General features: G+C 36.8%; 1 protein-coding gene across 1 annotated transcript; it reads left to right on the forward strand.

The window, feature by feature from the left end:
- Nucleotides 1–264: 264 nt before the first annotated feature.
- On the forward strand, nucleotides 265–16,678 carry LOC131856493 (lactoylglutathione lyase-like). Its single transcript, XM_059208287.1, has 8 exons — nucleotides 265–422; nucleotides 522–646; nucleotides 916–980; nucleotides 1,125–1,337; nucleotides 2,192–2,239; nucleotides 2,379–2,486; nucleotides 2,580–2,732; nucleotides 16,424–16,678. Exons 1-8 carry the CDS (start codon nucleotides 316–318, stop codon nucleotides 16,676–16,678), a joined length of 1,074 nt encoding a protein of 357 aa, XP_059064270.1. The 5' UTR covers nucleotides 265–315.
- The last annotated feature ends 6,663 nt before the right edge of the window (nucleotides 16,679–23,341 follow it).

Below are 23,341 nucleotides of genomic sequence, written 5' to 3' on the forward strand. Positions count from 1 at the left end.
ATAATCATAGCAATTTCTGATCAAATATTTGAAGACCAACATGACCTGAAAGATCTCTGCTAATTTTTATGATTAAGATAAATCTTAACAATTGACGTGTGTGCTTTTGTCTATAGGTTACAAGAATGATGATACAAATATAGGTTTTTACTACTTCTAGAGATGTTTCTTTATATACCCCCGTGGTGTGCTGAGAATGACATTTTCATGCTGGTTGAAGAAATATAAAATATAATATTGACTTTATGCCCAATACTGCAGGGAGATTTTTTATTTCCAGAAGTTTTAATAGTCTGAGTATATTCACTTTGAAGGATGGCTTCGGAAGAATCATCTCAGAATGTATTGGAATGGGTGCAAAATGACAACCGCCGCTTTCTCCATGCTGTTTATCGAGTTGGAAACCTCGAGAGAACTATCAAGTATACTAGACTTATATGAATTATCTGATCTGTTGTTATGTGAAATGATGCCATTTATAAATGGATTTTAATTTGACAAGCTTTTGGAATTGGATTCAGATTCTACACTGAGTGCTTTGGGATGAAATTACTAAGACAAAGAGACATTCCAGAGGAAAAGTATTCAAATGCTTTTCTTGGATTTGGACCTGAGGAGTCCCATTTTGTCTTGGAACTGACTTCCAGTAAGGAGCATTGCTGCCAAGAAATGCACAATTATGTAGTATTAAGGCATAAGCTTCTTTAGTTGGTTTTATAATATCTTATGTTTTTATCTTTTTCTATCCATGCAGTAAAAACCAAAGCTTAAAGGTCCAATTTTCATTATTTTTGATTTCTTAAGGGTCTGTTATACATTTGTATTGCAGCAGTATCTAGTTTCTCTTATTTGGTATATCTCTAGGAAGGTGCTGCTAGAATTCCCACTCATTACAGGGTTTTCTTATCCTGACAGATTATGGAGTTGACAAGTATGACATTGGCACAGGGTTTGGAGTCTTTTCAATTGCAACTGAAGATGTAGGTATCCTTTTACAACATATAAATTTATTAGATATGGCTGTGGAAAGCTGGCAGCTTAAAAGTTAAGAATGTTTTTCTCTTCCATTGTCAACCTATCTTGTGGTGTCAATGAGGCATGCCCAAAGTTTCATTGTGCTCTAGGTATACAAGCTGGTTGAGGATATCCGAGCAAAGGGAGGAAAAGTCACAAGAGAACCAGGCCCTGCAGAAGGGGGTACAACAGTTGTAGCATATGTGCAGGATCCAGATGGTTATTTGTTCCAGCTTATTCAAAGGGGCCCGACTCCAGAACTGCTGTGTCAAGTCGTGCTTCGTATTGGAGATCTTGATCAGTCCATCGCATTTTATGAAAAAGTAAGAAAATGTTTCTGAGGCAGCACATTGAGGATGCAATAAATAGACTCTGGAGCGAAACTAGTGTATCAGAGAAGATGGGATTGCTTGTCATTGGATTGCAGATGAATGCTTAATGCCTTTTACTGTGCCACCCTACTGAAAATGACTTTTCTGTGAAATCATCTGCATTGGTTGATTTGTATGTTTGTTTGATGAGGAACCATATTCAACATTAAACAAAATTCCATCAGGACACCATACCATTTCCTGATATAATGTCTTTGTGAAATTCTCTGAATTAATACAATCTATTGCTGTTGTTATGCTGCTGGTAGTTCTGATGCCATTTATAAGTTCTTAAAACCCAAGATTCATGCTCCTTTCAAGTAAAGTAATGGAATTTACAAACTTAAGGCACATCCCACTCTGCAAGATAACAATATTGTGGTATGGTAGTACTCGCTAATTTTTTTAATCTCAAGCTCTTCCTTCAGAACATGTGTTGTTGGTTGCTCTTTGAACAATTATCAATTTTGTTCACGAAAGCAAGCCTGTTTGGCCCCATTCCTTGTTCTCTAGAGAAATCAATTTTTTATCTCGGTAAACAAACGATAAAAGATTTTCTGTTAATCAGTTTCACTGTATCTTTTGATTAATGACATTTTGCTCATGATTACAAGGTTTTTCCTTGATAGGATAATATTGTTATAATATTCTTAACTTTCTGAACTTCAGCAATCTGCCATTGTTTCAATTCACTGTACAAAGTTATTTTTCAGAGTTAATAAGTAGATAATATCTCGAGTTCTTAATCTAATTTATACAGCAGATGTTCAGAAATATTTATTGTTCTATCTGTGTTCTCCACCTAGGCTTGTGGAATGAAACTCTTGAGGAAAAAGGATAACCCTGACTACAAGGTAACTAGGACTTTTCTGTGCATAGTCTGCATTCTCTTTGAATATAATAAAGTAACCCTGTTAGTATTTAATAAACATGTTGGGTTTCCCTTTTCTTTTTCTTTGGTAAATGGCCTTACTGGAATTTAATGCCTTGCAGTATACAGTAGCAATGTTGGGATATGCCAAAGAGGAAGAGACAACTGTGTTGGAGCTAATATATAATTATGGTGTTACTGAATATACCAAAGGCAATGGATATGCACAAGTAAGAGCATATTATAGAAAATTGCGAGTCATCCTGTTTTTGGAGGCTATCCTTGTTCTTTTAATAATGAAATTTTGGAATTTGTCTTTGTAGATAGCACTTGGCACAGATGATGTATACAAGAGTGCAGAGGCTATTTGTATAGTTACAGAGAAACTTGGTGGGAAAGTAACCCGGGAACCGGGACCAATACCTGGGATCCATACTAAAGTTACTTCTTTCCTTGATCCTGATGGATGGAAAGTGGTGATTTGTCTCTCGTGTATTAATACTTATAGTTATAGACTTTAATTTTACAGAAGTTATCTAACGAAACTCAGCAAACTGACACATAAAGAATGAAACAAATATGTCACTATAGATTGCTCACATAGGCAAAGGATAAAATGTGATCATAAGTTGTCACCTTGCTTTGAAAGTGAGAATCAGTTTGCCATGGCTGTAACAAGTTAGGATTCTCTCATAGCTGGGATATGAGGAACAATGTTATATTATTGTTGGCTACCTTTGATTTTTGGGCGTTCTTGATATTCTTAAAGGTTGAAATGTGCTTATGCTTCATTCTGCCCTCAGAAAATATCTAGTAGCCTCTGTTTTCAAAGCAGAGAGAATATGCAAGATTACACCCTTCACAGATATATCTATGTAGTTAATTCTATAATTATTAGCAAAGAACCTTTAGGAAACTAAAACATACCTTTGATTTGTACAATCATATAATGTAATTTGTAGTTTTCCATCTCAAAGCACTAGAGTTTCCTCAATCATATACTCTTAGCTTAAGTCATCTTTAACATTTATAACAAGAATTTTTTTTTCGTTTTCGTTTCAGCCATCTATGCTTTCTTTTCATCAAATGGATTTTGTAGAATGTATTTACTTCTTGTTTATTGTCTGTGGTATATATACTGATAATTTTCACAAGTAACACTTGAGATTTTACATGGCTACATTTGGGTGAGCTATGTCTGTGAGAATTGTCTCTGTCCTAATTTTTTTTACGAGTGTTGCATTCACATATTCTATTGGAGTGCCTTTCTTGTCAGCAAATTCTCACCTAGTATGATGGCTTATTCTCATTATAGAATCCAAAAGATTACTGCTTTGGACTTTGTCTATTCATCTTTTTGAAGGCTAAACTTTGTATTTGAGCCCTTCTTATAATTACTGGCAATTCTGACAGCTTTAAATCTTTTAATATTATTTGGTCTTATAGCATAACCTGCAAAAGGACAATTAACCTAGTCAACATGGCAGTGTTTGATAGTTATATTATTCACATCACTAATTCTTTGAATTTATCTGTATAATGATTGGGAATAGTTTTGATGTTTACTTTATACCAAGTGAATTATAATCCCTCTTATTCAGTAAGAATGGTGGAAAAATCTATGTTCCCTGGGGACCTGTTCCCTACAAAATTTGGACCTATCCCCTATAGGGGACATTTCTTGGATGTAGAGATGGGGAAGAAATGTCCCCACCTCGTCCTTGATTTTTAAAAAACCAAAAATGTTTTATGGATGACATTTTTTGGAGAAGAAATGCTAGGGAATGATAGGGTATGGCTAGGGGACGTCTGGGCCATCACCTACAATTTGGTCAACATAAAAATATAATAAACAATAAAATTTACATTTAAAAAAAATTTACTTGGCCACAAATACTTTTTCCTGAATAAATAAATACATAATAAATATAATGAAATGCTAACTAATCGATAGTAACATTAATAAATAATAATAAATATAATGAAATGCTAGTTAATACGATTATAATATAAAGACATACCTATTACATTTAATTTGTGGATGCAACTGGTATATCTAATACGAGTAGTTAATATATGCGAATACCTGTTGCTAATTAATACGATTAATACCCGATATTTGCAGATATGCAATACCAAATTTGCAACCTGTAGGAACTTGTTACGCCTTCCTTTCACGCGATTTTTGGTTGTTTCTTGAGCAGGTGTTGAAATAATGTCGCGTGAGCTGCTATATAGGCAGTTCGCAGGGTTCTTTTCCCACTTTGCAAGTTTTTTTGGGGTCTTAGCGTCGATTTTAGGGCTCTTTAGACACAATTTTTTATACCCGATTAATCGGATTGTTTAATCATGATTAAACGCTGAAGAAATCGTTGAAGGTTGTTGATAAAAAATACACAATGTTTTCAAAAAATTGGGGGGAAAAATCGACGACATGGACGATTCCTGATTAATCGGTTATAATCATGAATTTTTGACGATTGTTGCTTCACTGGTACATAGTGCCTTGTGACTTTAAGATCAACATAGTCTTTAGTATCATTAGACATCAATCCCACATTGGGATGTTGATCTAGAAGATGCTACATAGGTTGATGAGGAGATACAAGAGGGATTGGTTAGAGTTCCATTGGAGGAGGCAACCCCTCATAGTGGCAGTGACTTAGACTTAGACTCCAATTTTGATGCAATGTGAGCAGCTGTTGATTAGAGGCAACAACACATTTTCTATGTTTTTGTCATTTTTTAGTTTAAACTTTTACAACCTTTGGGCATTTTGTTGTAATTTTTATATCATATATATGCACATTGACAATGAAGCAATTGAATTTTGTTGATTTGTTTGCCAGCTCTCATGCGAAATCTCTATTCAACTCTAATGTTATGTATTAAGTTTCTATAATATATATGATGAATTCTCTATTATGTTATCAAATGAATATTTGAAATTTTCTATATTTTTAAATTTTCTTTTTTTTAATAGTCATCCCCTTCTATTTGTATTTTGGAAACTTGGTGGAATATAGGTTGGAACTTGAAAACAAATTCCATTGATTAGTTTGAAATAATGTATGAATACTCATCTGATATCCCTCGAATGTAGTACTGATCTGGAGGATGGAGTAATATTTTATTTTTCACAATAAATTTCAAATTTTTTTAGGGATAAGTTTGCATGGATTTGTTTTCTAAAAGCACTTTTAACCAGTCCATTTGAAGTCATCCTAATTCAGTTATTGTAGGACAAATGTTAGACATCTAAGCATAGTTACTTGGAGTCGAGGACAAATAATGGTTTGCCATTGAAAAAACTAATTAAATTTTGGAGACTTGAAATATACCAGTCCCATTGGAACTACCACACTGTTTCCAACTTCCCTTTCTTCAGGAATGATCAGGTCTTAAGAAAATGTTATGATTATGATGCCTTAATGTAGTGTCTAATTGATGTTTAGTTCTAATGGAATGTGCTGGAAGTGACATGTGGATCATACTGTCTGATTCCGACCCATGAACAATAACTTCATTCATTCTACAAATAGAAATCACTGAGAAGCACTATAATATCCTAACTATTTTCTATCTTGGGTTTTAGAGTTATCTCTAAGCATTTTAACAAACAGACAAACAGTTTGCAAGCTGCAATTTTGAATGATCTTATTGCAGACTAATATTGGAAATTCATCATGTTTAACAATTTTTACATGACATAGCAATTGTAAGACAACAAAATTTCATTTAAGGTTAGAGATGTTCTATTGGGGCAACAAATAATAACTCTTATTGACACAAGTGCTACCCACAATTTCATTGATAAGGGCCTTGTGGCCAAGAGAGCACTCCAAACAAAAGAATTTGAGGGGTTCAAGGTAATGGTAGCAGTGGGTATAGGCTCATTTGTATTCGCAAGATTTCTAATTTGTGCATACATTTGGGGGAGTATAAATTGGAAGATGATGTCTATGTAGTGAATATAGGGGATATTGATGTGGTCCTAGAAATGCATTGAATGAGGAAACTTGTGGAGTTCGCGATGAATTTGCAGGCTATGGAGATGAGATTTGAGTGTAATGGGAAGAATATAGTGCTTAGAGGGATGCAAGGTGGTGATTTGAAAACAAATAAGTTTGCTTTAATATTTTCTAATGATATCCCAATTTTTAGCAAAACTTGGGAAGAACACATGAGGCATTTGGATGATTTTTTGAGTATATTAGGGAGTGAGTCATCATGCACCAAGGAGTCTGTATGATTTTTTGCATGACAGAGCTTCTCTACCTTGGCCATATCATTAGTTTTGGAGGTGTGAAAGTTGATCCCGAAAAGATTAAGGTGTCTCAACCTTTGCAAATCCTAAGATTGTTTTTGTTATATTTATTTATTATTTTACTTTATTAATTGCCTACAAATGTCTAGTCATCTAGTGGGACCCTGTTGACGTGTATTTTGTATAGAGCCTAACACAGAATAAAATACCCAAGGGTACCTTATCCTCTCTTGAATAAAGCCTCTGATTGTTGAAGATGTCGCAGAAAAGGATCAATCAGGGTGACTCCAATGTTCTTTTATATAGGGTCTCTACGTGTGGATAAGCACCAGTGGTCATTGTGATTGTTGTTTCATCAAGGGGACTTACGTATTCGAATTGTAGGAACAAGATTTCCTAATACTAATGAATTCCGAAAAAAAGATCAAAAGGGTAAGGTTTGCAAGGGATAAATTCTAATCTAATCCTAAGAATGACCCAACGTAGGCTAGACTTGGCAAGATTCTACCAACTTCAGTATCGCCAAGGAATTACAACTTTACTGAAACTAATGCGATCTTCTAAGGTGAGTAATGATTTTTTTCAAATCATCAAGAACCATAGGCACTACCATGAAGGTACATATCAATGACTCAATAATGAATGAAGGTTTATGCAATCCAAATATTTCTAGTCGACCACACAAGGCGTCCTTACAATAAGTAAGAAGCTAGTGGTTTGGAATGTGAATCTCACCAAAGATCAAGCCCAACACTTAGTCCTTCAAACTTAAATACTACTTTGACTGAGAATGATTCAAGAAAGTAAAAAACCATGAAGATAACCACAAGAATTGCAATAAAACACCATAACTTCAATATTTTATTGATCTCAAAGCCATCATAAACAACAATTGCTTGAAATTCCTTCTTCAAAGCTCAATCTTGCTACAAAATAACTTGCTTCTCAAAAAGCTCTAAACTCTAACTGCAAATCCTCTAATCTCTATATTTCTAATTTCTCCTATATGACAAAATGAAAAGGAGTGAGGGTATATATAGCATCCTCAATTACAATGAACGGTCCAGATCAAAAGAAGATCAATGGCCAAGATTATGACACCTAAACCCTAATTAGGGTTTATTACAAATAGCCCCCTTTTTATTGAACAATATTAAATGCATAGCCAAATATTTAATTTGGCACAAAAATCTAGGAGACATAGACCAATGACAATTAAGGTGCCACATCATCTATAACAACTTTTCTTCTAGAATCTTATTCCCTTTCCAATGCTCCTTTTTAGCATATGCAATGAATCTAGACACGATTCCTTCGATCTTAGCAATTGGAATCTCGGGAAGATTCCTCATTCGTTCCTCCAAGTGGATGACCTGATCGAAAGCCTTGAGAAGAGCAATGTCCCATCCAGGTTCAAGTTCTTTAATTTTCTCAATCAGGAGCATGGTAGCAAACATTTGATCCCGTTGCTCATCTATAATAACATTCTCATCTTTGCAAAAGATGACCTTGACTGTTTCTTCTAATTCTTGCAAATCCACATCTGTCTCAACTTCGATCCTCCTGCCAAGAATAGTACATAATACTTCAAACACCTTGTCCTAGATCGGATGGATAATCTCTTCGACTTGATTGCATTTGTTACTGATGTCCTCAAAAGAACGAACTTCATCTGAAGTAAAGTTGACCATTGGAGTAAACTATGAGATCCTCCATCCATTATTTTCTCTTGTGCTAGGATCTTCCTTAATGTTTGTCTGATTACTTGCAGGACAGGGATGATATCATCCTTAGTATGAGCAAAGGCGGCTACCATTATCATTAGGTTGTGGATGATCTCAAGGACCTGGATAGCTCTGTGAATGGTCTGCATCATTCTTGTTGCAAATTTGATAGCAACTATATGGGATTTGTCAATCCAAGAGCTCATAAGCTGGATCAAACTCCTGAGTCTCTCAGCCTCACCAACTGATTCAAGGGGAAGTGCCTGTACAGGAGATACTGCTGGATCCTGACACCTCAAAGGCTGATTGAGATGGCTAAAGTAGACTCTCCAAGCACCGACCTCTCTCTCAAGCTTTCTATTCTTTTCCATTTCTTCCTTAAGCTTGTCCTTAAGTGCCTCAAATGAATCAGTGGCCTCATCCAGTGTCTGCTCAGCTGTGAGTGGACCAAGCTCAAATGTTTCTACATCATATTCCTCTGCAAGGATTTCACCTTCATACTTGTCCACTGTTGGTGTAGCTATCTGCAATTTCCTGGATCCTGTCTCATCTCTAATCATCTTGGACATCTTAGTGGCCTTCCTCTTTTCTGTCACTTCCTGAGAATTTCCAACAAGGCTTTCTAAATCAATCACATTATCTTCGTCCTTGATCACAATCACCCTTGTTAGTCTCTCTTTCAACCAATCTAGAATGGCAGACCTTGTTTCCCTAACTTGTATCTCCTTAGGCAATGTTTCTTCTTCTCTGAGAGGAGATGTCACTTCGTCATCATTCTTGTCTTCATGTAGCTCATTGAATTGGAGGGACTGACTTGATGAATGTTGAGGGGCCTGTCCTTCTTCATGTTTATCGTTCTGTACCATTGATTCCATAGATTCCTCCATTTCAAGTGTCCTCTTCTCTTGTCGAGAAGATGTGCCGAATGAACAGTCTCGATTGGCTTCTTTCTTCTTCTTGGAGGATTCTCTTTTCTCAGGTCTTTCTTTCCTCTTCGAGCCTCTAGGATGGGGATTGCCTTCACTTGTGCTTCGAAGATTGCCTTCGCTCATGCTTTTGGGATGAGGATTACCTTCACTTACACTTACTCCTCCTTCTCCTGGCCTTTCCTCCAAAGTAAAAGTCATAGATATGCCCTGCTCTCTCAACTTTTGATGTTGCACATCAACCCATCTGTGAGTACAAGACAAAATTGGAGCCATCAAAGCATCTAGATCCAAAATCTCAGGTTCATTCCAATCGATCCTTACTGCTTTGCTTTCTCGGTCATAGGATGATTGGAGATGTCTGCCACTATCCTGAGCTTGGTCGGCCACTCTGTAAATTTTGCATTTCCTGATGAAGTCTAAAGGCAATCTGGAATGCATCTTTCTTTTTACCTCAAAATCATCTGAGAGATTCATCAAAAAGTCCTCTATCTGAAACTCATGCTTGTACTTTCTATCGACTGTCTCCTCTATATACCCATAAGGATCAAAAGTCTCTCTCAAAGCAAAGAATGAAAATGAATATAAGGCCAACTCCTTTTCTGCATCATCCATGGCTAGAGCATTAGGACATACCTCAATTGAATTTCCTAGTATGATTGGCACAGGAACTCCATTTCCATGTCGGTGTCTGAATGCCTTCGCATAAGCTGCCAACTGTCTAGTTACCTCAAGTAACAGTATTCTGTCTATCGGATATCTCGGCAACATGTGGGGAGGTGAAGGACATCCATGAACTCTGATATAAGTAAATTTTTGGAATTGGATGAACCAAGCACCATACCTCTTTACAAGCTCTTGTGCGTCCTGAGATAGCCGATTGTGAATCCCGCCTTGCAATGTCCTGGTGATGTTCATCGTGAAGGTATCATTGACTAACTTGTAGTCACTTCTCGGTGGATGATGCAAATGAACATAGGAATCACAAACTCTGACTTCCCTGGGCCCTCTTTCGATCACTCCTCTGTGAGGTAGTCCTGCATATTCAAAACTCCTGATCAAGGCATATATGATGTATGAACTCATGTGGAAGGACTTGGTAGCCTTCAGTCTTCTTAACTATACGTCCAAGCAATGGCTAATCATTCTGGCCCAATGAATTGTTCCTTTTCCTTGAACTATCACTTGGATGAAGTAGAACATCCACTTCTCAAAATAGAAGGCTTGAGGAGCTCCTGCGACTCGGTTGAGTAACGTTATCAAATCTCTGTACTCCTCCTGGAAGTCGATTCTGTGTGGTGTGTTGGGAATCTTGCTCAGGCGAGGACGACTCTTGAGTAACCAATTCTTGTTGATGATGCTCAAGCAAGTGTCTGGATCATCTTCATACATGGACCTGGCCCCTTCTAAGCTTTTGTAAATCATATCTATGTGCTCCAGAAGATGGAAAGCCTCACTTATAGCCTCCTCTGAAAGATAAGCCAAAGTGTTTCCTTCCTTGGACACGATCGATCTTGACTGTGGATCATAATGGCGAGCACATTCGATCATCAACTCATGGCACTAGATTGCTGGAGGGAAGCCGGACGCCTTGATAATGCCACTTTCAATTATTCTCCTGGCAACAGGTGATGGCTTGCCAATGTAAGGGACCTCTCGAAACTTCTACACACTGAAGTTTCCCAAGTTGGTATCTCCAATGTTGCTCCACTTCGACATGATCTTGGTCTCCAATTCTTCGTTCTTTTGATCTTCCTTCATGAGGGCTGGACGACTGGTGGATGCTCCTGCCTTTGGGGTCGCCATCGTGACACCTACACAACATTTCATAATGAGTAACAGATTTTGCAATGTAGAAATATAGACTAGATTAAAGTTTGAATTTAGGAAACTTCATGATAAATCTTTGAATTCTCATTTCCTAAATATAATGATGCAATTTGGAATTCAAGATTCAAAATTCAAAATTGAGGCTAGGACGATTCAAAATTCAAAATTGGGACAAGGTAGATCTTGCCATACCTTTCCTTGAGAACTCGCTCTAAAAAAAAGATGCAAAATTAGGAAATTTGCTAGGCAAAAATGAAGATCGAAGTCTTCAACATGAGCTTCTTCTAGCAAATGCACCTCCTTCATCAACTTCACCACCTTTGGGGTCTTCAACGCCTTAAGGGAAAATTTGCTCCTCCTCTAACCTCCAATAAAGTTCACACTCTTCCTTGGATTGAAATTTCGCTCCTCTATTGGATCAAAATTCGCTCCCTCTATTGCTTCTCCAAAATCACATGTAACAATGATTGAATGATGGTTTAAAATGCTTCAAAGTACCCCTTCTTATATAAGCGCTCACCATTACACTCTCCCATAGGCCGACTTTTGGAAATAAGGCCAAAATAAACAAAAAATTAAATAAAAAGGAGGCCGACCTTTATAAAAGTATAAAAATAAAACCCCAAGCGCTCTCTTTTTTATTTAATTTAATAATTAATTAATTTAAATGCCTTTGTAATTAATAATTTCGATTTTTTTTTTAAAAGGCTAAATTAATTATTAAATGCCTTATGTGCTATTTTTAAATGCCAATTTAATTAAATATTTCAAAGTTTTATCGAAATTAGCATTTTAATGTAATTCGAAGATATTGGCGCTTAAGCATGGGAGGAATTTGGGACATTAACCAATATCGCTCTAGTCCCTGGGAGAGGGATAGGAGCGCCCATTCATTTTGGTCCTCCCTCTTTCATTTTTTACGTTTGAAACTTCATCCTTTACGTCCAAAATGGGGTTCTCGCTTGGCATTTTGAGTTTAATCTATTCCCTCTTTGGAATGAATGCCTTTTAAACCATTTTCGCCCTGGTCCTTGACTGAAGGACAGGAGCGATTTTTGCTTTTCTTCCTTGGCCCTTGTCTTTTAAATCATCAAATCAACTTGCGAGGTAAGGAATGATCATCTTTGTTTGTTCTACGCATGTTTAACTCATCCTTTGTAAAGCAAACTTGATATTCTGGAGATTTTCGCCCTAGTCCCTTGGTGAGGGACAGGAGTGAACTTTACTTCTTGCCTTTGGTCTTCATTTTCCAAATTGCCAAATCGAGTTGTGAGGGCGATTGATGATCTTCCTTGTTTACTTTATGTGCGCCAAACTCATTTTTTTTCAATACCAATTGAGTTCTTCTAAGGATATTCGCCCTGGTCCTTGACTAAAGGACAGGAGCGAATTTTACACTTGAGCTCAAAATTGTCGACTTTTGACGTTAACTCTTTTTTCATCATCTTCCTCAAGACATTTTGGACCTTACATGACCTTGCCTTGGCGTAGTTTTGGAAAGGAATGATTGTTTTTATAGAAATCGCCCTGGTCCTCCAGCGTAGGACAGGAGCGATTTTGCATTTATGGCACAAAATCTTAATCATATCAACATCAAATTCTCTTCAAGGCGTAAAACATTGTTTCTTACTCCATCTTGAACGTTTGAAATGAAAGAGGCACCTTAAAACTAGGCATACTTGAATATTTCGCTCTGGTCCCTTGGTGAGGGACAAGAGCGCCTTGGCCATTACTCATCCAGTCTTGCGGTCTTTGCAACTTTGTTTTCCCTTAAAGCATTCCAAACATCATTTTGACTTCGTGTCTTGACTTGGACTCAACCAAACTTGGAAGGGAAGTCTTGATAATACATTTTTCGCCCTGGTCCCTGGGAGAGGGACAGGAGCGCCTTGGGTAAAATAGGTTTCACTTGGGCTTTGCAATCTTCAAAATTATCTTCAATGGGGCGATCAAGCCTTCCTTTATTTATCCCAAACTTAAAACTTACTTCACCTTCGCCAAAAACTTGTCTTTTGAGAAAATCACTCTAGTCCCTGGGAGAGGGACAGGAGCTTCATTTGAAAATCGCCCTGGTCCCTGGGAGAGGGACAGGAACGAACTTGTGTCTTGGGTAGATTTTCTCTTTCGCGGTCTATTCAAATTATATTCAATGAGAAAAATGCACTTTCCTTGGCCTTCTCAAATCACGAAATCATTTAAATCTTGCAAGGATAAGGCAAACTTGGAGTTCAAGCTCCGGTCCTTCAGTGAGGGATAGGAGCGATTTTGTCATTTTAGCACATTTTCTTGTTTGCCAATTTCTTCAAATTATATTCAATGGACAAAACATGCCCTCCTTGATCTCTTTCAATCAAAAAAAAGTCTTGGTCTTGGAAGGACAGCGCAACTTTGAGAAACAAGCTCCGGTCCTTCAATGAGGGACAGGAGCGATTTTTGTCCTTAAGGTCCAATGTTCAACTTTTTGTTGCAAACGACTAAGTCTAGATACTCCATTATGTTGATTTCATCTCTTATTGCATCCTTGATGCTTTAATTTGATCAACTAAGGCCAAAAATGCCCTCATTTCACCCTGGTCCCTCAGTGGAGGACAGGAGCGATTTGGCCTTAAACCTTAAAAAACTTGTCATTTTTGAGTCTCAAAAAATCTTCAAAATCTTCGATTCACGTTCGATAGCATCTCCTGGTGACCCTGCATAAAACAATTTAAACAAGTCAATAACCAAGATGCATAAAATATCAATTTCGCCCTGGTCCCTGGGTGAGGGACAGGAGTGATTTTACCTCTATAGGCCAAAGTATCCAAAATTTAGGTCTTCAGTCACTTTACAAGGCATAATTAGGTTATCTCCAAGGCCAGGGATCAATTATCAAACCTTCCAAAATTTGGTCAAAATTCACCTAGACAAAAATTGCACAATTCCATCATTAACACTTAGGTAAAATTTGAACTTGCCCTCAAAATTCTGACTGGACCTAGACAGACTCATCTTATTTCAAAATTGCCATCTATGGGAGGATGCTTAATTATCTTCAAAATTTGACTGGACTGCGTCTTGAAAATATCAACAGGAAACTCCTAAGGCTTAACCCTAGTCCAGACGACTCACTCACCTACTCAAAATCCTAAAGGCAAAGAGAAGAACAGGCAAAACCGAGCAAAAAAGAGGGGGTCCCCATTTTAATGGGGCGATGTGTGAAATGGTCACAACAGACCCACAGGCTTGGTGGCATCCAACTTGACATTGACGATATGGCACATATGTTGCACATGTGGAGGTAGGCATCCCACTTTGAGGATCTTGACAAGTGTCATGCTATGATGGATTCTATGATGAATTGGACAAGTGGCAGGAGATACCTTTTGCATGGAGAAGGTGGGTGCACAAATTGGGTTATGATGGGTTTTAAGAGAATGTGCTAATAATAGTCAGTGATGACAGATTCTCTAATAGATGTAAGTGTTGTCAATTATGACAATATTTATGAAATTCTTGACAGCTATAAGATGCATAAGAACATTTGTCATACCTCCAAATGGTAAATTTTGGGTGTCCAACTTAGGAGTTTTGAATGGGGAGTCATTTGGAGATATACATGTGTTATTTGCATGCTTTGTGATGGCCAAAAAATAGGGCCAAATGTTTTGCACAACCCTATCTTTTTGTTTCGACTAGATGCTTCTTTCTTTGTTTTATTTCTCTATAAAAGGTAGCCTTGTAGAGCATTAGTTATGTAATATTTGTAGGTGAAGTGTTATGTTGCTGAAATCCATTCAAAGCATTGTTGGATTGATTGTTGGAGACTCTTGTTCAAGAAGCAATTCACTGTTATTGTATTGTAACTATTTTTCCAATTATACAATTGTGCTTTTGGAGTGTGGGGTTTTTCTCTTTAAAGGGTTTTCCCCACTATATATCTTGTGTTCATTATTGTATATCTTTATGCATGCTCATTATCTCCTTGTGAATGTGTTTCTATTTCTATAATAGTTAAGCTTTGTAAGACAATTTGCACTACCCCCACTAGATTAGAGTTAGGAAGCGTTTTCGACACCTTATCTTCCTTTCAGTTGGTATTAGAGCCTGGATAGTTTTGTTTCCGTTGTTGGGTAGTGGGTGTTTTGTATTGATTTTTCAATTTGAGTGGGAGCTTTTGCAGAGTATTTTCAAAATCTTGCTGTAGAAAGAAGATGGCAAGCACATCCACAAAAGTTGATATGGAGAAGTTTAATGGTAGCAACTTCAAACTTTGGAAGTTGAGAATGGAAGATATGTTCGTGGATAGAGATCTATGGGCTGCAATATCTGGAACAAAACCTTAGACCACAACATAGGATGTTTGGGATACAATGGATCAAAAAGCTAAGAGCCTCATAAGGCTTTGTTTAGCGGACTTCGTTTTGTTGAATGTTCATGAAGAGAAGACTGCAAACGAACTTTGGAAGAAGCTTGGAGATGTTTATTAGTCTAATTCCTAGGTAAACAAGCTTTTCCCAAGGAAGATGTATTCTCTAAAGATGGAAGATGGAGGATCTATTGTTGATCATCTCAAAACATTCAATATGATTATTGTTAAAGGATCTGTTGCTGATCATCTCAATGCATTCAACATGATTATTGCTCGGTTAAATTATGTTGGTGACAAGATCAAGGAGGCGGATCGTTGCATGCTTCTGTTATGTTCTTTTCTTGACTCTTGTGACCACCTTGTTGTGGCTATTGGGAGTACAACCACCATGTTTAAGATGGATGAGGTGGTATCATCGTTGCCTTTTCAAGAGATGTGAAGGAAGACTTCTGAGACAACTAAGGAGGCTCTTGCAATTTGTAGTAGATCAAAAAAGAAAGGCAAGGAGGACAAGAAAGATGAAAGAGGCAAATCCAAATCTCGTGGGAGATTTCTCCTGGGAAGTCCAAGGCAAAATGTTGGAACTGCAACAAAACCAATCACTTCAAAACGATTGTGAGGAGAAAAGGAAGAAGAGACCCTCTGATTCAAATTCAAACAAATTCTCTTAGCATGATGGGAAAGCATTTGTCATAGGCTTGGCAACACATGCATCAAAAGATGTGTGGTTGATAGATTCAGGTGCATCTTTTCACTTGACCTTACATTGGGGTTGGTTTTCAAAGTATGAAGAATATGATGGTTGGAAGGTGTATCTTGGTGATGACTCTCATTTGAAGGTTGTTGGTTGTGGAAGAGTCAAGATTATATTCCCTAATGGTAGAGTGAAGGGGATCGATGGTGTTATGCATCTCCCCGGTTTGGCATGAAATCTACTCTTTGTAAGTTGAGTGATGTGGGTGTGTAGGTTGTTTTCTCACAAGGTGGATGCAAAATAACTAGAGGCTCTTTAGTGCTTGCTAAGGGTGTTCGGATAGGCACCTTTTATAAGCTGGATGCATGCATTGTATAGTGCAATAGTGCTTTTCGGGAGTCCAAGAAGACGGCTCTAGATTCCTCATCTTCATTGTCAGATCAAGCTATGAAGAGGATTGTAGCTTCTACATCTGATGGTCATGCTTTTTGGGTACGTAAGGGTGCCAATGCTTTGGAGATGAAACTCCCAGCGGAGAAGATAATGTTATGGCACCAAAGACTTGGTCAAATTGGCGAGAAGGGTCTCAAAACCTTGAAAACAAAGCCTCGTAGAGGGGCTTGCAGATTGTAATCTTGAGTTTGAGTTTAGTGAACATTGCATTTATGGTAAACAAAACCAATTTCAATTTTTCTTAAGTTCTCACAAATCTTTTGGGTTGTTGGACTTGATACATTCTGATGTTTTTGACCCTGTCAATGCTCCTTCGATTTCAAAATCTTTGTATTTCGTATCATTTATTGATGACCACATTAGAAAGGCATTTGTTTATTTTCTTAGAAGTAAATTTGAAGTCTTTATTTGGTTTAAGGAGTTTAAGGCTCTTGTTGAGAATCAGACTAGTCGAAAGGTTAAATGTTTGAGGCCTGACAATGGTGTTGGGTTTTTATTAGCAAATTTCAACAGTTTCCTTAAGGACCATGGGATTGAGAGGCATAAGACAACTCCATACACCCCTCAACAAGATGGAGTTGCAGAGAGGATGAATAGGATGTTGATGGAGAGGGTTAGGAGTATGTTTAGTGTTGTTGGCCTCGAACAAAAGTTTTGAGCTGAAGTTGTAGCCAATGCCTGCTATCTGGTAAACAAATCTCTTACATCAACACTTGTTGATAAGACATCTATGGAGGTGGGTCAGTGTTGGTGTGTTTTTTATGCACATGCAACTCAAAATAAAATACCCAGAGCTATCCTGTTCTATCTTGATGAAAATGTTCTATGTACTAAACAGATGGACTTGTGTGATCACAAAGACAACTCCAAGGTTCCAGATTCATGCAGATGGTTTCAATTGGTTCGTTGTGATATGTTGGTAATCTCAAGGGGGACTTACGTAATTGTTCAAGGAATGAATCAATCAAAGGATTTTGTTGATTGCTAACACTTGTAACTTTCTCTTTTGAAATAATTTTGCAACGAGTTCCTTTTCAATCCTACTGCTACTAAGACTTAGAAAAAAAGGCAAAAGGATGAGGGTTTATAGCTATTAAGGAAGAATTATCAGATCAGAAGGCACTAGTATCCAAAATGGATAACTCTGATGATTGGATCATTGATAGTGGTTGTTCACATAACATGACTGGTGATCAAAGAAAATTTCTTTCCCTCAAAGAATTTGATAGCGATGTTGTCATATTTGGCAATGAATCACCCTATATGGTGAAAGGCAAAGGAGTTATTTCTCTTAATGGGAAAAGTGGTACTGATGATGTCTACTGGGTTGAAAGCCTAAAGCACAATCTTCTAAGTGTGGCACAACTTAATGACAAAGGATACCCACTCGAATTTAGAAATGGTATGTCCAAAATCTTTGAAAACAAAGGTGAATTTATTGCAACCGGTAAACAAACTAGAAGCAAGCTATTTCATCTCAGTCCTAAAGTTAGCAACTGCTTGATTGCAAAGATGGATGATAGGTGGCTTTGGCATAGGAGATTTTTTCATATTAATTTTGATAATATTATCAAAGTAAGAAAGTATAAGGTTGTAAGAGGTCTGCCTCAGCTAAACAAACCGGTTAATGCTCTCCGTAAAGAATGTCAATTAGGGAAGATAGCTTCCTCAAATTTCAAGAGCAAGTCCTTCTCAGCTGAACACTTGTTAGATTTGGTTCATATTGATCTATGTGGACCAATAAGAACAAGAAGCATTCAAGGTGATAGATACTTTATGATATTCACTGACGACTATTCAAGGATGATGTGGGTCACATTCTTGAAAGAGAAAAATGATGCTTATGGTAAATTCAAGGAATTCAAAGCTTTAGCTAAGAAAGAGAGTGGCAAGAAGATCAAATGTCTGCAAACAGATCAAGGCGGTGAATTTACTTCTGAGGAATTCACTAAGTAATGTGATGATAATGGAATCAAGTGGCAGCTTTCTGCACCTAAGACACCTCAGCAAAATGATATAGCAAAAAGAAACAATAGGACAGTTGTTGAAGCAACCAGGACAATTTTGATGCAAGGAGATGTGGCGAGAACATTTTGGAGAGAAGCTGTAAGTACAACAGTCTACACAATGAACCGGGTTCTAATGAAAAAAGGTAGGGACAAAACCCCTTATGAATATTGGTATGGTAGATCACCTGATGTTATCTATTTTAAAATATTTGGAAGCAAATGTTTTATTAGAAGAGGTGATTATATAAGAAAGTTTGAAGCTAAGAGTGATGAAGGCATATTTCTTGGCTATTCCACCAAGAGTAAGGCTTATAAATGCTTTAACAACTGGACACAGAGAATTGTTGAGAGTGTTGATGTTCATGTAGATGAATGTCCTGAAGTTGTTGAAGGAACAAGTTCAGACAAGAAGGATGAAGATCCTTACATTTTGCTTTTGGAGCTTGAAACTGTTAAGACAAAAAGTGGTAAAGCAAATCCTAATGTACTTGTTCAACCAAAATAAATAAATTTAGAAGAAGATGACAATGATGAAGCTAAACCTGAAGAGAATGATCATGTTTTAACTAGGTATGTGAGACTAAATCACAACCCTGAATAGATAATTGGAGATAAGGATGCTTGAGTATAAACTAGGAGATTACAAGAGAACTCTTGCATGATATCCACTTTTGAACCTAGAAGTTCTAAAGAGGCATTTGGTGATGATCATTGGGTGAAAGCTATGAAGGAGGAGTTAGATCAAATTGAGAAGCACAACACTTGGACCCTAGTACCCCAATCGGTAAACAAGAATGCTATAGGTACTAAATGGGTATTTAGAAACAAGTTAAATGAAGATGGTGTTCTAGTTCAGAATAAGGCAAGATTAGTTTGCAATGGCTATGCATAAGAAGAAGGACAAGATTATGGAGAAACTTTTGCACCAGTAGTAAGACTGGCATGTGTAAGAACATTGCTTGCATTTGTAGCTCATAAGAAGTTCAAGGTATACTAGATGGATGTTAAGTCTACATTTTTGAATGGAATATTGGAAGAAGAAGTTTATATAGAGCAACTTGATGATTATGCATTGACTTATACAAAAGATATGGTATGAAAATTGCATAAATATTTGTATAGATTGAAGCAAGCACTTAGAGAATGGTATGAATGGCTTCATACTCATATAATGAAGATAGGATTTTCTAGAAACAATGATGATAGCAACATTTATCTCAAGTCTAAAGGAAATGATATACTGGTCAGTGAAGTTTTTGTTGATGACATTATATTTGGAGGTAATGATGACATGAGTAATTGTTTTGCTGATGAAATGAAGAATGAATTTGAGATGTCACTAATAGGGGAAATAAAAATTTGCATAGGCTTACAGATACAAAATATGAAGAATGGCATTTTCATTACTCAATCCAAATATGTGAAAGAAGTTTTGAAAATTTTTGGTATGAGTGACTGTAAACCATTTGGAACCCTAATGATTACAAGTTGTAAATTTTCCAAGGATGATGCATCTAAGTTTGTAGATGTAAAGGAATACAAGCCAATGATTGGAAAATTACACTATGTTGTTCACAGTCGACCATATATTGCCCATGCAATTGGTATTGTTGCTAGATTTCAGAAAAATCCAAAGGAAGCACATCTGATGGCAACTAAAAGAACTTTCAGATATTTGAAAGGTACTATTGACTATGGGTTATGGTATCCATATGGTCGAAATTTTGTTTTGAAAGTGTATACAGATGTTGATTGGGCTAGAAATATTGATGATCGAAAAAGTACTACTGATGGAGCTTTCTTTCTTGGAGGAAGGTTAGTTTCTTGGACTAGCAAAAACCAAAGTTGTACTTCACAATCTACTGCTGAGGCTGAGTATGTGGTAGCATATATGAATTGCACACAAGATATGTTGATGAGACACATTTTGGAAGGGTTTAGGATGAAAATCTTAGATCCTATAAATGTTCTATGTGATAACACAAGTGAAATAAACATTTACAAAACTCATGTTTTGCACGCAAGGAATAAGAATATTGAGTTGAAGTATCACTTCTTGAGGAAAAAAGTTCAATGTAAAGATGTTATCTTGGAGCATGTTTCTACTAAGGAGAAGCTTGCAGATATCTTTACCAAACCTCTTCCTAAGACCACTTTCAAGTATCTTACAAGTCAATTGGGGGTTGTCCATCTTCATGAAGTTAGTTGAGCATGATGTTGATTGCATTAGTCCCTAAATTTCTTGTAGAATATTTCATGGACTGATGAAGGAGTGGATGATTTTCATAGGGGGAGCATATAGTTGCAGTATGATGTTGATGCATAGTGAGAGTAGAATTACATGTTTTACTTTCACTTTGGCATTGTTGTCAAAGGGGGAGAATTATTATGTGATTGAAAGGGAGAAAAACTAGTGACAGACTGAAGACAGACAAAGCAAGATAAATACTTGGTAATGTAATCCAGGATTCCTATTCACCAATCACAACAACAATCAAGGCATTAAATTTGTATTGCCATCAATGCCAAAGGGGGAGATTCTTGGCGTTTTGCACATAGATTGCATTAATGATATGTTGTCATTGATGTCAACTAAACTGACATAATGATATTCATAATATTGTTGATGTTATTGTTGTTATTGTTTTTTTCTTGTAAACTGGTATGGAGAGAGTAAGAAGAGATTTGTAAAAAATTTGTAACCGGTATGTAAAGTTTGTGAATAAAACCGGTGAACTGGTATGAAGGGTTAAACATGTCTATATAATGTAACTGGTAAACCCTAACCTGTTGATAAACCCTGACTGATCATGTTTGTTAGTTTATTACCTATTGAGCGGAAATGATGGAGACACGTGTGATCATTGTATAAGGAAATTTTCAAATTGATTTACCGCGTTTGTTTGATTTCTTGGAAAGGAGAAAAGTGGATTGCATCTAATGCACAATGTGTGATGAGTTACAAAGTCCATTGGAGCAGTGATCATGGAGCAGTTGAAATTGTCTTGAAGCGTGTGAAGAAATTGTTATGATTTCTAACAATCAAGATCGTATTGACTTGTTTGTAATCTCGATGATGAGAATTAGTTTTATGCTTATGTTACCAACCTAATTGTTTGTGTATTTAAGGTCAATGAAGTTGTTTGTAAAAGTGCTGGCAAAATTGACAAGATTGGTAGAAACTTGTGAGTGTGCAGTTGCCTAATCGGTGGATAGATCTGTACTTTGAGTAAAGATAGATTGAAGCTTAAGAAGGATTTGATCAAGCAAGTGTAGTGCTATTCAAACAGATCAACAGAAACTATTATTTTCTAACAATTACAGCAGAGGTAATATCCCCTAACTGGGTAAGCTCTAAAAAGCTTGGTTACTCATTAAATCCTCTAACAAGGTGGTCTATTAGCTTGGATTCTTCAATCCTCTGGCGACGTTACTCGTAACAGGGTATTGTGATTTTTATCAAGGAATACCTGTAAATCCCTTAACCGGGTGATTCCTAAACATGAATTAGTTCTTAACAGGACTTATTGTAAACCTGTAACTAGCTTTAGCTCTTAATAGGGCGAACTTCAGAAGAGTTAAAATAGCTATCTTTGTGAGGCCCATCTCACCGTGGTTTTACCTATTTGGGTTTTCCACGTATAAATGTTTGTGTCAAGTGGTGAATGCTTTTGTGGATGTGATGTTACATGATTAGATCAATTTATGATGAAGCATTGAAGGTTATGATTAAGCATTGTTGATTTACATAAAGGTTGAAGTTGTTTTCTATTAAGTTGATATAATAGTCAACCGGTGAATGATGAGTATTCTTATGACTACTGATTTTGATTAAGAAAAGTTTACTTTGTGAGATTGAATTTGAGTTTGGGAACTCTGTGTCAAGTTTTTCAATATACTGATTAACCCCCCCCCCCCCTCTCAATATTCTACCAGAAACTTAAAATTTCATCATACCATCAAACTCAACATATCCAAAAACATGGTCATTGTCAAAATGAGATATCCACATCTCTAAACTGCAAATGGGAGATGCATTACAATGTCTATGTGAAGGCATGGAGGGTGTGGTGATTGAGTTTGTAGTAAAGACATGTCTTTATGAAGGCATGGTGAATGAAAAGAAAGAGGTTTCTAGTGTGGACCTTACAACATTAGTTTAAGAAGAGAGATTAGTGGGTTTTACATAGAATTATTAAATTTTCTTTGGAGAGAATGTAAATGCTAGAAAGTGTAGAGCAGTAGATAACAAAGGTATGAAATGTGAAGCAAGGGGTAGTAGAGTTAGAGAATATGGATTGTAGAAAATGGTGGAGATATAAATTGTTGCAACAAAGGGTGCTAGAGGGGTTTGTGATTGTTATACAACTAAGATAATCAAAGGACAACTGAGGGGGGGTGAATCACTTATCAGCAGATTATAGAACTTTAAGCATTAAAACCTTATTACCGGATACATAAACCAAATACCAGAATAACAGATATAACAGTTAAGCACAAATATAAACCACATAACATTTACCAACCATCCACAAAAGATAACACCAAGATTTGTATGTGGAAAACTCGGTAAAGGGAAAAACCACGGTGGGAAGCCTACCCACAGTCAGATAATAATTATGTAGTAAGTATATAATTACAACAAGAGGGGCCCATGCATGCAGTAAGGCCAAGATCTTAGAGAACACCTCTCATCACAAAATGAGCCTCACTGACTACAAAATAAATCCAGACTACATTTTGGAAGAAGAAAGAATTGCAAGAATAGAATCTCCTATGTCTGAGTATAGTTTTGGTTAAGCTCAGTACTAGAGGTCTTAAACCTCTTTCACCA

The sequence above is a fragment of the Cryptomeria japonica genome, chromosome 7 (genome assembly GCF_030272615.1).
Source record: "Cryptomeria japonica chromosome 7, Sugi_1.0, whole genome shotgun sequence".
Taxonomy (NCBI): Eukaryota; Viridiplantae; Streptophyta; class Pinopsida; order Cupressales; family Cupressaceae; genus Cryptomeria; species Cryptomeria japonica.